Below are 14,990 nucleotides of genomic sequence, written 5' to 3'. Positions count from 1 at the left end.
TTTACATTGTTGTGTATCTATCACCATCATCCATTTCCAGAACCTTTTTCATCTTTCCAAATGTACTTTGTATCCATTCAACAATAATTGCCTATTTTCCCTCCCCTTGTCTCTGGCAACCACCACTCAACTTTTAATCTCTGAATTTGACTACTATAAGTATATATAATCATAATTATAGAATGTTTGTCCTTCTATGTCTGGTTTATTTCACTTAGCATAATATCTTCGACATTCAACTGCTTTGTAGCATGTGTCAGAATCCTTCCTTTTTTAAAAAAAAATTTTAGTTGCAGATGGACCTTTTTAAAATTTTTTTTATTTTTTAATTTGTATCCAGTGCTGAGGATTGAACCCAGCACCTCACACATGCTAGGCAAGCCCTCTGTCATTGAGCCACAACCCCAGCCCCAGAATTCCTTTACCTTTTAAGGAAAGAATAATATTCCATTGAACATATAAACCTTAGTTTGTTTGTTTGTTAGTGCACAGTTGGGATGGTTCTACCTTTGGGCTATTGTGAATAATGTTGTTATGAACATGGGAATACCAAGCTTCTGCTTTCAGGTTTTTGTTGTTGTTGTTGTTATATATTCAGAGTGGAATTGCTGAATCATTTGGTAATTCTAATATTTTGAGAAGCTGCCATAACATTTTTCACAGCAGCTGTACCATTCTACATTCTTTCCAGCAATGCACAAAAGTTCCATTTTTTCTGTATCTTTACCAATTCTTGTTATTTTCTGTTGTTTTGATAATAGGTAGCCCAGTGCATATGAGAAATATCTCATTGTGATTTTTATTTGTGAAAGGGAATTTAAAGTTTCTTAGTCCAAACCTGTCATTTCATAGATGAAACTTAGATACTAGTTTACCGAGACACTAGATAGAAGATTTCATTATTTTGTGAAACATTTTAATCATTAATGTTTATATTTGGATGTTCAGGATTGTGTGTTTTTCCCCCTGTGGTTGATCTCTTTGTGAGAAGCTGTAACTAGTCATATTTTGTGTAGAACAGAAGCATTTTTTAAAGTTTTATTAAAATGTTCAATAATAAATCGGAGTAAAGTTTGGATGTTGAATGTTTCTCCAGATTCATACACATATGTACACTAATCCAAAATAAACACTGGAATTTATCATTTCCATAAACAGTGTTTTAAAAACTATTGTTGAATGAGTTTTGGTATTTTCCCTCCAGCTTTATTTTCATAACAAATCAGTCTGAGTTTTTTTTTCTACTTTATTTTGCTAGTTACCATTTAGATTTATGAGGTCCCAGGGTGCTGAAACTACAGTAAATTTAATGTATAATATTCTTTTAGAGTTGAATATCATGATGTAATTGTCATGTGTTCAAGTAAGAAGTAATACATATTAAAATGTTTGGTTTTCATTTTTAGTGCTTACTTTTCTGTAAAATCGAAATTTTATGTGTTTGCTGGCAAGTTTATACCAGGACTGGTAGATTCATTGATTGAAATGCAGTGACCACTTAAAAAGGTAGCATAGTGGAGTATACCAGTAGGGGCTGGGAGATGAAATTAGTGCTAAACTCTGGTACTTATATATAAACTAGTATTTGAGAGGGTCTGGCATCACACCTCATATACTGACATTATCAGCACACTTGATTAGGAACGTTTTTCCCTTCCCATTTCAACATCTTTTTTTTAAGTTGTCAATGGACCTTTTTATTTTAATTTATTTGTATGGTGCTGAGAATCAAACCCAGTGCCTCACACATGATAGGCAAGCACTCTACCACTGAGCCACAAACCCAGCCCTTGAGTACTTCCTTTGTGTCTTACATTGTGCCTGACACTGGATACAGAAATGAATAAAGTGGCTCCTACCTTTCAGGAGCTTACAGCCTAGAAGAAGATAAGACCCATAAACAAAATTGTTAAGTACAGTGAATAGTCTTAGTAAAAAGTATAGAAATGTGATAGAGGTGGAGAATAGTGAGTTCTTGGATGTGGCAGGACCATCAGAGAAAGATTCCTTTAGATAATATCTGAGGTAAATTTTGAAGGTGGATTATGAATTTGTCCATTGAAGGATGGATTACAGATAGATTAGCTTCTTGGGCAGATGCAATGAAGCATAATGGTATGTTCAAAAAACTCTAAACCCATAGTTTGTGTCAGGCTAAAATGTGAGCCTTGATAGATGAAAGCTGTATTTCCCTTTATTATAAAGTATTATATGAAAAATCAGCCTAATAAGATTAATGGAATAATAGAGGCAAAGATTAAATTTGAATATTATGTCATAAATCTAGGATATACATTATATTCCTGTTTCTGAAAAGGTCTTCTTTCCCTTACTCCCTTCATTGTTGCCGCCTTCCCCAAATGTGTGTGTGTGTGTGTGTGTACATATCTGTTCATGTTTGTATATAGCAGCAGAATAATTGAAGGAGAAAGGAGTTAAGAATTAAGATCCTGTTTCTGGTGTTGGTTGTTGGTTGTCATATTCTTGCTTGGGTAAAACACTTTATCTTCCTGAGCTTTGGTCTCCTCATTTGTATAATATGTACAAACTATTATCGTCTATGCTTTTCAAAGTATTTTGGGGAATAAGAATTCCTGAATGCCTGGATCACAATGGACACTCAATACGTATTTTTTTAATGAGATGAGAACTTGTACCAAAGAGAATAATTAAAATAAGTCATGATAGTAGAAGTAAGTAATGAAAGATTTATGTACAGACCATTGCTTCTCAGGATACTCATTTTATATTATATAAAATATGCTCAAGCAATTTGTCTTTATAAATTGTTTTACCTACCATGTAGATTTGTGAGGTCACAGGGTCTAGAAATGTAGTATCTTTATATGTAAAATATTAGGAGATTTGAACGTCATATGGTGTCATCATATGAATTAAGAATTAGTGTATATTTAAAATGTATGGGGGGAGCTGGGGTTGTGGCTCAGCTGTAGGGCTCTCACTTAGCACGCGTGAGGCCCTAGGTTCAGTCTTCATCACCTCATTAAAATAAAGGTATTGTGTCCAACTACAACTAAAAAGTAATATTTTTAAAAAATGTATCTGGTTTATCATTTCCTCTTTTAATTTGGCCATGGCATAAGTTTTTGGACTTATTCTTCGGCTTACGATTTTTTTTCTTAATAATTCATTATAAATGGACTTTCTTCTCATAACCTTTACTTTTCTCAATCTGAAACTAGTATTTCTTATGCTGCTTTTTCATTGTTGTATTTGCATAATGTTTACCTTTGGAGTAGAGGATTATAAAAAATCCCTTTTAATGTCACAGGGTTACTGTAATATACTGTTAATATAATTTATTTCTTTACCTTTAGGGATCCTATTGGGCAATAGACACCAGTCCGAAGGAAGATGCGCTGCCTACTCGGCCAAAGAAGAGGGCACGATCTGTAGAACGGGTAAAAACTCTTTATCATAAATTTAGTATGACAGACTGAATGTGTCAGATGTAGATTTTCAAAAGTTCATTTCCAGTATAGCAAGTATAACTGTAACTAAGGTAACATTTTATTTGTATAGTATTTTGTATTTTTCCAAGTACCTTTCACACCCATTATTTTATTTGATCTTTACTATGAGTGAGGTGAGCAGTTAAGGAATTAATTAAAATGAGGACATAGCTGTTGTTTGAGATTTGCCTACAGGTCTCTGGAGTTTCAATTTAGTATTCTGTTTCTCTGCACCTACAACATTGAAGACAGTTTTTCCATTCCATTGCAAATAACCCTTCTAGTTACATAGAATTTTCCTTATTGTTCTCACAGTGCTTTTTCCTGCTAGCATCCATGTAACAGTCACTTTGTACACAAAATCTCTGCCTGTGTGTTTGTTGTTTGTAAGATAATTCTTACTTGTGAATTCAAGTTAAAATTAATTTGCAGGAAGAAAAGAGAAAAGAAACTATCGTTGATATTCTTGGTTATATTTTAGTCAATCTTTTAGCTGCCATCATACATTTACTTTACCCTTTAACTTTTCCCACACCCCGCTTTTAAATAATATATATATATATATATATAATATATTAGTTGTAAATGGACACAATACCTTTATGTTTTTTATTTTTATGTGGTGCTGAGGATCGAACCCAGTGCCTCCCATGTGGTAGGCAAGTGATCTATTGCTGAGCCACAATCCCAGCCAACATCTCAATAAAAACATCCCCGTACTTTATATTACTCTTCTTTAGATCCATTCCAAGTGTTTACCACTTTGTGAAGCTTTTTCTTAATTTTTTGTGTTCTTATGAATTTTTATAAAGTTTTCTTCTAGTATTTCTCATACTTTATGGAAATTTTTTGTTTCTGTGTCTTTTTTATTGGACTAATGCCCTTTTAAGGGCTTTAGTAAAATTATATGTATATGTATATATTTATATTTGTGTCACTGGTTTTTGTGTTTTTCTCAGTTTATATTGGGTATCAAAGTGTTTGCAGAGAGAATTGTAAGATGAAGGAAACTGAGTAAATGTTTGATCAAATAAATCTGTGCCTTTTCTTCATAAAGGAATGGCTTCTGAGTCTCAAAGGCAAGGGCCTTAGACAGAGTTAATATTGTAATCATAAGAGCCCCTGAGGTACTGCAGAAATGGGGCTAAGTTGGGGTAGCATTTTTGAAGCCAGCAGAGGAAATTCATCAGTAAGTCAATTAATTATCAATCTATATGGAATTAAAGGTGAGAGTTCTTAGGTCATAATTTTTGGCTTTACACAACCAAAGATTAAGAGGTTGAAGTTTAAAATTGGTGGTATAGTCTTCTGGTAACAGATCTGAACAGTTTCAAGACTGAGATATTGATGTGAGCTGCTCAGTGTGTTGTCGTTTGAGAGGGAACAAAGCTCAGTTCCTACCTTCATGCCTCTGCCTTTTGAAACAGACTTACCACTTGGACTTGTTATAGAACTGTGAAGTACAAAACATTTAGCTTCTGTTGCCAGAACTTGAAGGAAAGAGAGAAAAAATCCTCATTTTTATTTTATTTTTTTATTTAACCCACAGCATTACAAAACAACTTGGATGTATAAGTTGAAGGGCTAAGGATTTGTGGTCTTTACTATTATTTACCTCTTCTTCTGAAGATTTCTGAAACTTAAATTTTTTGGAAGTGGGAATTGGTGGTTGAGTTGACAACTGTGCATTTTCTCTTTGGATATGAAGCCTGCCTTTTATTCTGTTACACTTGTTTCACAATTTTTAGAGAAATCCTTGTTTATTTCTGAGAGTTCTTTCCTCCCCTTTTTTGAAGATTCTTTATTTAAAATTTTTTTTTATTCTAATTTGTTATATATGACAGCAGAATGCAGTTCAATTCATATCACACAAATAGAGCACAGGGGTTTTTTTTGCATTACAATTCTTAATACACCTTTATACCACAATTTATCATATCTCTGATTGTATATAAAGTATGTTGACACCAAATTCACATCTTCATACATGTATTTGTATAATGATGAGGGTCTTCTTCTACCATCCATGCTATTCCCCTTCTCCCTCCCTTTCCTTCCCATCCCTATTCCCTATCTAGAGGTAATCTTCCTCCCTTGCTCTCCCTCCTAACCCATTTTGAGTTGTAATATATTATATATATCTTCTTTGATATAACCCCCCCTTACATCAGAGAAGACATTTGGCATTTGTTTTTTTGTTTTTTTTTTTTGCGGGGGCCGGGGGTGGGTGGGTGGGTGGGGATTGGCTAACTTCATTTAGCATAATCTTCTCTAATGCCATCCATTTCCCTGCAAATGCCATGATCTTATTCTTTTTTATTGTGGAGTAATATTCCATTGTATATAAATGCCACATTTTTTTATCCATTCATCCACTGAAGGACATCTAGGTTGGCTCCACAGTTTAGCTATTGAGAGCACAGTTTTTCATGTCTCTGGTTGTACACAAAGTAGAGTCCACACCATTCATGTTCTCATACATGTATTAGGGTAATGATGTCTGTCTCATTCTACCGTCTTTCCTATCCCCATTCCTGCTCCCTTCCCCTCCTTCCCCTTTGCTCTATCTGAAGTTCATCTCTTCCTCCCACACTGCCCCCCCCCCCCATTATGAATCAGCATCCTTTTATCAGAGAAGACATTTGGCATTTGGTTTTTTAGGATTGGCTGACTTCACTTAGCATTATATTCTCCAGTTCCATCCATTTACCTGCAAATGCCATGATTTTCTTTTCTTTTAATGCTGAGTAATATTTCTTTGTGTGTGTATATATATATATATATATATATACACCACATTTTCTTTATCCATTCATCTACTGAAGGGTATCTAGGTTGGTTCCACAATTAAACTATATTTTTCTTTTAGCTTTAAAAGTTGCTATTTCTTATGACCTTTGGCAATTGTGAATTCTGCTGCTGTAAACATTAATGTGGCTACATCATTGTAGTATGTGTATATATACATATATATCTCTCACCAAAACTATCCAAAGAGGTTAGCTGTAAGTGAAGTACATAAAATCAGTAAGACAGATACTGTTTAACACTTATTCTGGAAGATAGTTATTTTACAAAAACATAATTTCCTGCCTCAATAAACAGATGTGTCTATATTTTCTTTTCCACTTAGAGATTTGGGGGTAGGGGTGGTAAGAAGGTTATATAATATGTAATATTTTTGTTAGGACAGTTTACATTTTTTAAAGTTTTACTAAGGAAATGTTTATTCTAGTCAAATAAGAATGATTCTTAACATGATCTTTAGAGATGTAAAGTTTTCCCCCAAACTGACCATGACCCATATGTTGAAAACTTTTAAAGGATAAAAGGACTTTTGAATGTAGGTGGTAAAGAAATTAACAACCCTAAAAGTTCTTCGCTAAATTTCTGTGAATGCGATTCCTTTATCCATGTGTAAATATCAAAATTCTATGTAAATAAATTAAATGTCTCATACACTTTTTATTTTGAAGATAAATAAGCTTTTTTAAAAATTTTTTTAGTAGTCAGTGACCTTTATTTTATTTACGTTTATATGGGGCTAAGGATTAAACCCAGTGTCTCACACCTGCTAGGCAAGCACTCTACCACTGAGCTATAACCCCAGCCCCAGAAATAAGCTTTTGTATTTATTTATATGTGGTGCTGAGAATCGAACCCAGTGCCTCACACATGCTAGGCAAGTTCTTCCACTGAGCTATAACCCCAGCCTCTAGTCTGATATTCTTAACATCCTTCTCCAGAGCACTTCTCTGATTTCCCTTCATTTTCATGGTTTTCAGACCATTTACTCTCTTTTATTGTAATATTTCTTCCTTCTTTTCTTAAGTATTTAAATGTTTCTCTTCCTTTCTCCCTTTTCTTTCATCTTCTTAATTTTTTTTTTAAATCACACAATGGTCCTGAAGATCTTAAAATAATGGATAAAGTTGAAGTATTTTTTAAAATATTGAGAAAACATTGAATAAAGTGGTAACACAAGGGATTTTTCAACTAGAAGTTCTGTATTTTTCTTTTAGCTTTAAAAGTTGCTATTTCTTATGACTTTTGGCAATTTTAGTTAATGATTGGAAGCTTCAGTACCCTCACATAAAATAAGAGGGTAGAATTCATAACATTGAGTTTCTGTGTCAGATACTTATTAATATATAGTAGTTAATTTTAAAAATGATGACACTGATGAACCATGAATGTTAACTTATCCTCCTGTACTAATAATTAGTACCAAAGCCAGAATTTGTTTGCCTTCACAGTCTATGCTGTTTACAGTTACCACTAGCATTTGTTAGGCTGAAACCCATAACACTGAATCACATTTCATTTTATATGTGCATATAAATTTCCCACATTTAATATGAACATATGATCAAGTAACATAAATGTGATTATAAATGATAAAAAAAGTACTAAATAATTTGTTAGGCCAACTACTGATAACTAAAGTGACTCAAAATAGAAATGCTGCCTTTAGTATTGATGTAGAAGTGAACTTTTTTCATAGACAATAATAAAGGCATTCCACTTGGAAAAAACAAAATGCATGATTGACTTGTAAGTAAGAAATACAGATGGGCATATTGGAAGTCATTTTATAATGAAAAACTTTAGATAGTGTGTATATATTTAAGAGTAGAAAGATTCCAGTAGAAAGCCTGAAGGTACAGAATCTCAGTTGTTCAAGAAGCTGAGGCAGAATTTAAGATCAGTATAGCACAACACAGCAGAGTATTGCCTAGTGTGTATGAGACCCTAGGTTCAGTCCCCAGTACAGGGAGTGGGGAGGAAGAAAGCCTAAAATGAATAGGATCAAGAATGTTGCTTTGATTTCACAATCTGTGGTGTTAAAAAATGAATCAAAACAGTTTTTAAAAGACACTTCCTCTTCACAAAATACTCATTGCAAGGGGAAGATGCTGAGTAGAAGGAGTTGCAGTGATAGTGGCATGGGCTAAGGGTATAAGCTATATGAATAAGAGAGTTCTTTAGAAAATTAGTGGGTACCATATATATATATATATATATATATATATCTCCATCATTGTAATATGTTATCAGTTTAATTTTACAGACTTTGTAGATATTACAGGCCAGCCATTATACTAAGATACATACCAAGAAGAACAAGACAAAACAGATAATTTTAGCAGAAGGGTAAAGTATAGAAGGTATTATAAGAAAGGTCTGAAATATTATCCTGTGTAGAAGAAGAGAGATTTTTTTTTTTCTTCCTGGGACTAAGAAGGCTTCATGGATTATGTGGCTTGACTTTCAGGTGGAGATAGGCAGAGCAACTAGAGAGGGCAGCATTCATTTAGAGCACATGTATTAAGAGTCAAGTGCCTACCATACATGGGTACCCTTCTAGATCCCGAGGAAACAGCAGTGAACAAAATGGACCTTTTCTGCTCAATTTATCTTCTGATTGAAGAGTATGAACTGGGGCAGGGGTGATTAGGGGAGGGTAAGTCATGGGTAATAAATAAATCATGACAGGGGTACAGTATTAGGATTTGGGAGGGAGTACAGTTGATTTTTTTTCCAGATAGTTTTTTTTTTCAAGTTAATTTGCACTATAAAAATTCATGTCATTCATAGAACTGAGAATATATCTTTTGCATTAAACTAAGTCTCAGAGAACAGACCAGTATGCTTTATTCTTAAAGGTCCCACTCAAGCAGAGAGGATAAATTGATATGGTAAGATGGCAGTATATTCCATAACGTAGCTTGTTTTCTAAGCATAATTGTTAGTTCTTCATTCATTTTCTTTTCTTTGGTTCTGAGGATTGAACCTAGGGGTGCTTTACCACTGAGCCACATCCCCAGCCCTCCTCATTCATTTTCAAAATAACATTTGAATGGTAAGTTATTTGGTCATCCTAAAGATAATGTTCTTGAGAACCTTGGGACCACATAGCAAAGAGGTGTGACTTAGATCTAAAAGTCAGGAAAAGTTTCCTTGAAGTGATGTTTCAGTAGAGGCCTGATGGATAAACAGAAATAGATGAATATTATTGGGAATGTTTGAAAGGGACAGAGTATAAGGAACTGATAGGTCATTATGGCTGGCCATGGAGTAAAAAAAAAGACAGTAATTAAAAAAAAATTTTTTTTTTGGTTGTCAATGAACTTTATTTTGTTTATTTATCTGCAGTGCTAAGAATCCAACCCAGTGCCTCATTCGTGCTAGGCAAGCACTCTACCACTGAGCCACAATCCTAGCCCAAGGCAATAATTTTTAATTTTCATTTTTTCTTTCTTTATTAATTTGTTTTATATTAACAAATATCTTCTTTGGCCTATTTTGCTTTTTAATTTGGTCTGGTTCAGTTCAACCAAAGGTTATGTTATATATGCATTAATAAAAGGGGCTTTCTCCACTGGAAGCTGCTTAGGGCAGGAGAAAACGTTGGATATTACCTTTTGGGTATTTTTGAAGACTGGCAAGTAATCAAACTATTCACACTCTTTAAAGAGTAGAAAAAGAAACCTGGGTCCTGGGTTTTTGTTGTTGTTGTTGTTGTTTTTTTTGTTAAAGAAATGACTTGAGGAGCTGGGATTGTAGCTCAGTGGTAGAGCTCTTGCCTCCCATGTGTGAGGCACTGGGTTCCATCCTCAGCACAACATAAGTAAATAAAATAAAGGTATTGTGTTCATCTACAACTTAAAAAAAAAAAAAAAAAGACTTGAAAGAATGAGTGCTTGAAAGTTACCTGTGCATTTTCTCTTTTATCATGTTGGTAATCAAAGAATCATATTCTTTTCTGTTGATTCTTTAACTTGTCCCCCCCCCCCCCGCTTCTTCTTCTTTTTTTTAAACTTAAATTATATCTTGGCTATTTTCTAATGTTATTATTTGCTTATAGAAATATATTATGCTAAAGCAGTGGTTCTCAGTATGTGATGCTATTTCAGGGAGTACATGAGGTCAGACAATATTCATAATAATATTAAAATGTTCTTTGTCTTTTTCACTCATTATCTTAGATGGGTTCTATAGACTGTGTGACCTGTGATTTTGCTGTAGTTTAAATGCAGAAGCAGATATATAATCCAGCCATCTTCTATAAAACCTAATGGGTGTGGGTGTGGGTGTGTGAACACGCGCGCGTGCGTGATGGGGATTAAATACAGAGCCTTACATACACTCACTAAGCTACGCCTCCAGCCCAGGAGACCCCTCCCCCTTTTTTTAAGAGAGAGAGAAAGAGAATTTTTTAATATTTATTTTTTAGTTTTCGGTGGACACAACATCTTTATTTTTTTTATTTTTATGTGGTGCTGAGGATCGAAACCAGTGCCCCGCACATGCCAGGCAAGCACGCTACTGCTTGAGCCACATCTCCAGCCCAACCCATTTTTTAAGTTGTATGTTATAATTTAGAATAAGATATTTAGCTTTTGAGGGCATCGCTTTCTGTATTAGTGAACCATCAGTTACATAGGTCTGGGAGAGAATCCTTCTTCAGTCTTATAAGTGCAGAAGTTCTGAGATGGTGAGAAACTACAAAGAGCCCCCTATGACTGTGCAATGTATGTGAGGGGGAAGAATAAAAGTCCACATAGTTATATATGAACTTACTATCCCAAACATGGCCTTTGAAAAAACATTTAATCTGCTATTATCTTTATCTTTCCTTGACACAGAGATGAAGGAAATGCACATTAATTTTTCCTGAAGTTAAGAGCTAAATTGTGGGTCTGGAGATGTAGCTTAGAGATAGAGTGCTTGCCCAGCCCTGGGTTTGATCACCAGAAGCAATAAAAAATAAAATCCTGTGCTGTTATTCAAAGCTGATTATAAGTTTAATCAGGGTGATAGCTGGAAGACTGATGGGTAAATAGAGAAGAGTTGGCAGGATCATCTGCATCTGGCTATATATCTGAGATTGTTGCCATGTTATTTTTTATGACTCAGTTTCTCAGTTGAGCCTGAGAAAGTGAAGATTCAAGTTAAAGGAAATGATGTGAGCAAGTAGAGAAAGGAAGGCAGTCTGCATTTCTACTCTTAGCTATAGAACTGAATAAATATTTCAGTTGAATAAACATATGTAACATTACATGGGAGACACTGCATGTGGCCTCCAAGATAATATGTATAGATAGAATTAACTGAGGATTTTTAAGATGGAGAAATTCTATCCAGTTAAAGATGTAGATCAAGAAGTTTCATGAGGGCTCATTTTAATGAATGGGAAGAACTTTTTTTACAACACTATTGAGGGGAATAGTTCATGTACAATTAACTGCATGTTTAAAGTTTACAATTTGAGGAGTTTTGACATCTATACAATTTTGAAACTAACACCAATGTCAAATGAACATTTTTATCACCCCCCGCCTCCAAAGTTTCCTCTACTCTAGTCCTTAGTCCTTGATCTAGGGAAAATTTCACTTAATATTTTTTCTAATCCATGAATATGTTATATCACTCCATTAATTAGTTCTTATTTATTTTAATTAATTTCAATTAATTTTCTCAGATTTTTTTAAAGTTTTTTTTTTTTATCGTGGAGACTTACCTATTTCCAGTTAGATTTAACCCTGAATATTTTGTTTTCTGTTGAGTTATTATGAATTGATTTTAAAGTACATTTTCTAATTGCTTGTGCCAGTGTCTAAATCAATTTTTATCTATTAACTATATATTTGATCTTATTAGTTCTAATAGTTGCTTGAAGATGCCCTGGAATTATTCTATATGAATAATTATATCAACTGGAATAGAGACAGTTTTTCTTTCCCTTTTCTTTCCTTCCCATGGCTGCTTCTCCTCTGTATCTGAGGCTATGACACAAACAGGCCACATTTAACTGAGCCTACCTTTTTTTTTCTTTTTTTAAAGCTCTTTCTGACAATCTCTGCTTTTTCATTAGCATAGTTTTGTTAAACATTTAACATGTAACTGATAGGATTGATATAGATCGACCTTATGTTTTCTGATGACCTCTATGTTTTAGTTTATCTCTTTCTCTCTTTTCTGTCTTTTAAATTATTTGGTTCTATTTTAATTTATGTTTTGGCTAAGGATTTCAACATATATCCCTATGCTTTGCAGTCTACTCAGTTATTATTTTATCACTTCATAAAATATGTAGAAATCTTCCAGTCATTCCCCCACCATTCCCCATAATAGTAATATGTATTAAATCTGCACACATCATAAATCTCAAAGGATAGCATTTATAACTTTTGCCTTAAATAATCAAACATGAGTTTTTTAAATGTGAGAGGAAAACATTGTTTCTTTTGGTTTTTTTGGTACTGGAGATTGGGCCCAGGGGCACTTTACCACTGAGCTCTATCCCCAATCCTTTTAAATTTTATTTTGAGCCAAAATTTTATTTTGTTAAGCTCAACTCAGACTGTAAGTTCTCACTCTCACCTTCTATAGGTAGGGATTCCAATTTGAATTCAATTCTTTAGGCTTCTGATTTGATCCTAATCTGTATATGCATGATTCAGGGGTCAGCTTGAGAATTTTGTAGTGTTTCACACCCAGGATTGTGGGATCTCTTTTGACTTTATTTCTTATGGGATTTCCTTCTTTGTTTGGTGGCTGGCAGTTGACCTGGTCTCTTTTCTCTGGTTCCCCTTGCCAGCATTATCTGTCCATGCTTCTAGTACCCAACATTGGGACCAAACTGTATCAAAATAGGAAATTCATACACATGTTGATCTCCCCAAATTCTGGCTTCTCTCCACAGTCTGCCTACTTTATTTCCTCAGAATCCTTAGATAACTGTTTTTTTCCTCCCCACTATAGTTTGTATTTGTTAATTACAGAAGTTTGGTCTGTATGGGTATCATATTGCTTTATTGGAAGTGGAACTTGACACGACGGCAAAAGATACCTTTTACAAACTGGACTGGTGCCACCCAGATTAGATTCATTGATACTGAATTTGGTTTTATGGTTTTAGTACATTTTGGGATGCCTAGACCCACTGGCTTTATTCATCAAACTACTTGTTGCCTGTTCATAACAGAATCAATGCACCTACGAGTAAAAATAAATGCCAAAAAAAAAATTTTTTTTTTTTTAATTGGGGATTTAACCCAGGGGTACGTTACAACTCAGCTGCATCCCCAGCCCTTTTTATTTTTTATTTGGAGGTTTCGCTAACTTGCGGAAGCTGGCCTTGAACTTGGAATCCTTCTACTTGAGTCTCCCAAGTTGCTGTGAATACAAGTGAAAGAATATTAATTAAAGGATTTTTTAAAATTTACTATCTAATTTCTAATAGCTGAAGCCACAAATCTGTTTGGGAATACTGTACCTCATACTAATATTGTGCCTCATACTAATATTGTGCCTCATACTAAAGTTGTCTCCTTTTTCATTAATCACCATTGAGTATTCCTTTGCACATTCTGGCATCTGTAATCCTAGTGGTTATCATAGTAACTAGCATTTATTGTGTATTTCAGGTACTTTTCATAAATTATGTAATTAATGGTTGCAACAAACCTCTAAAGGAAATGGCACAATCCTTGTATAGGTGAGAAAACAAGCATAAACAGAATAATTTGCATGAAATCACCAAGTACAGGCTTCTCTCTTTCTATCAGTAGGGGAGAATGAGAATTAGTGAACCAGTACTTTGGACTAAGATGACTCAGTTGAGTTAGGGGAACACGAGATTGGCAGCTTTCTAAAGTAATCTGCTGGGCTGGGGATGTGGCTCAAGCGGCAGTGTGCTCGCCTGGCATGCGTGCAGCCCAGGTTCCATACTCAGCACCACATACAAACAAAGATGTTGTGTCTGCCAAAAACTAAAAAATAAATATTAAATTCTCTCTCTCAAAAAAAAATATAAAGTAATCTGCTGTGTTAATTTAGATATAACTAAGTTGGTGGGCACTAAAATTGAAGCAAAGACCTAGTTATTTTTGTGGTTCTTCCATTTATATTTTTTAATCCCTTTCCATTTTCACTTGATTCTTAAATGAGTACCCAGCACCTTCATGCTGGACTCTTGCATCTTTTTCCTTCTTTTTCATTTCAATCATGTTCCCTGCTCATTATCAAGTTTGTTGATATCTGATGAAAGAAATTCATGCTGAGGAATTTAGTGATTAATAGATCAATCTTTGAAATGTGTCTCTGTAAAATTGTTCTCTTGCTCTTTCATTATAATCTTTCTTCTTTTGGTCTAGTGCTGGGGATGGAATCCAGGGCTCATGCATACTAGGAAGCACTCTACTACTGAGCTACACTCCCAGCCCATTTCATCTTTTTAAAATGCATATCCAGTTGGTATCATGTGTAAGATAAGTACATTTTGCCAGAGAGATAATAAATATGAGATTGGCATCATAGCCACATGTTATTTATCTTTGCTATTCTTTAACTTTCACCATTGAAATTGAACTTGTGAGGACTCACTAAGGTAATCAAAGTGTCTTGCAGATAAGAGATGAATTGTCATAATGTTTATAAATTCAAAATTCTAGATGTAGAAAACCTTCTGTATTACTTTTGACAGGATGTGATCTTTATAAATAACGTACG

General features: G+C 34.2%; 1 protein-coding gene across 3 annotated transcripts in view; it reads left to right on the top strand.

The window, feature by feature from the left end:
* The window catches only part of Foxj3 (forkhead box J3), a 113,172-nt gene that overhangs the window by 71,371 nt on the left and 26,811 nt on the right, over positions 1–14,990 (top strand). For all 3 annotated transcript variants that reach the window (XM_027937416.2, XM_027937415.2, XM_071617754.1), the window contains exon 5: positions 3,339–3,422. In XM_027937416.2, coding sequence (XP_027793217.1) covers positions 3,339–3,422 — 84 coding nt within the window. The remainder of the gene's footprint in view (positions 1–3,338; positions 3,423–14,990) is intronic.

The sequence above is a fragment of the Marmota flaviventris genome, chromosome 10 (assembly GCF_047511675.1).
Source record: "Marmota flaviventris isolate mMarFla1 chromosome 10, mMarFla1.hap1, whole genome shotgun sequence".
NCBI classification, from domain to species: domain Eukaryota; kingdom Metazoa; phylum Chordata; class Mammalia; order Rodentia; family Sciuridae; genus Marmota; species Marmota flaviventris.
The sequence above is the reverse complement of the archived record's forward strand: the minus strand, read 5'-3'. Positions and strand labels throughout refer to the sequence as shown.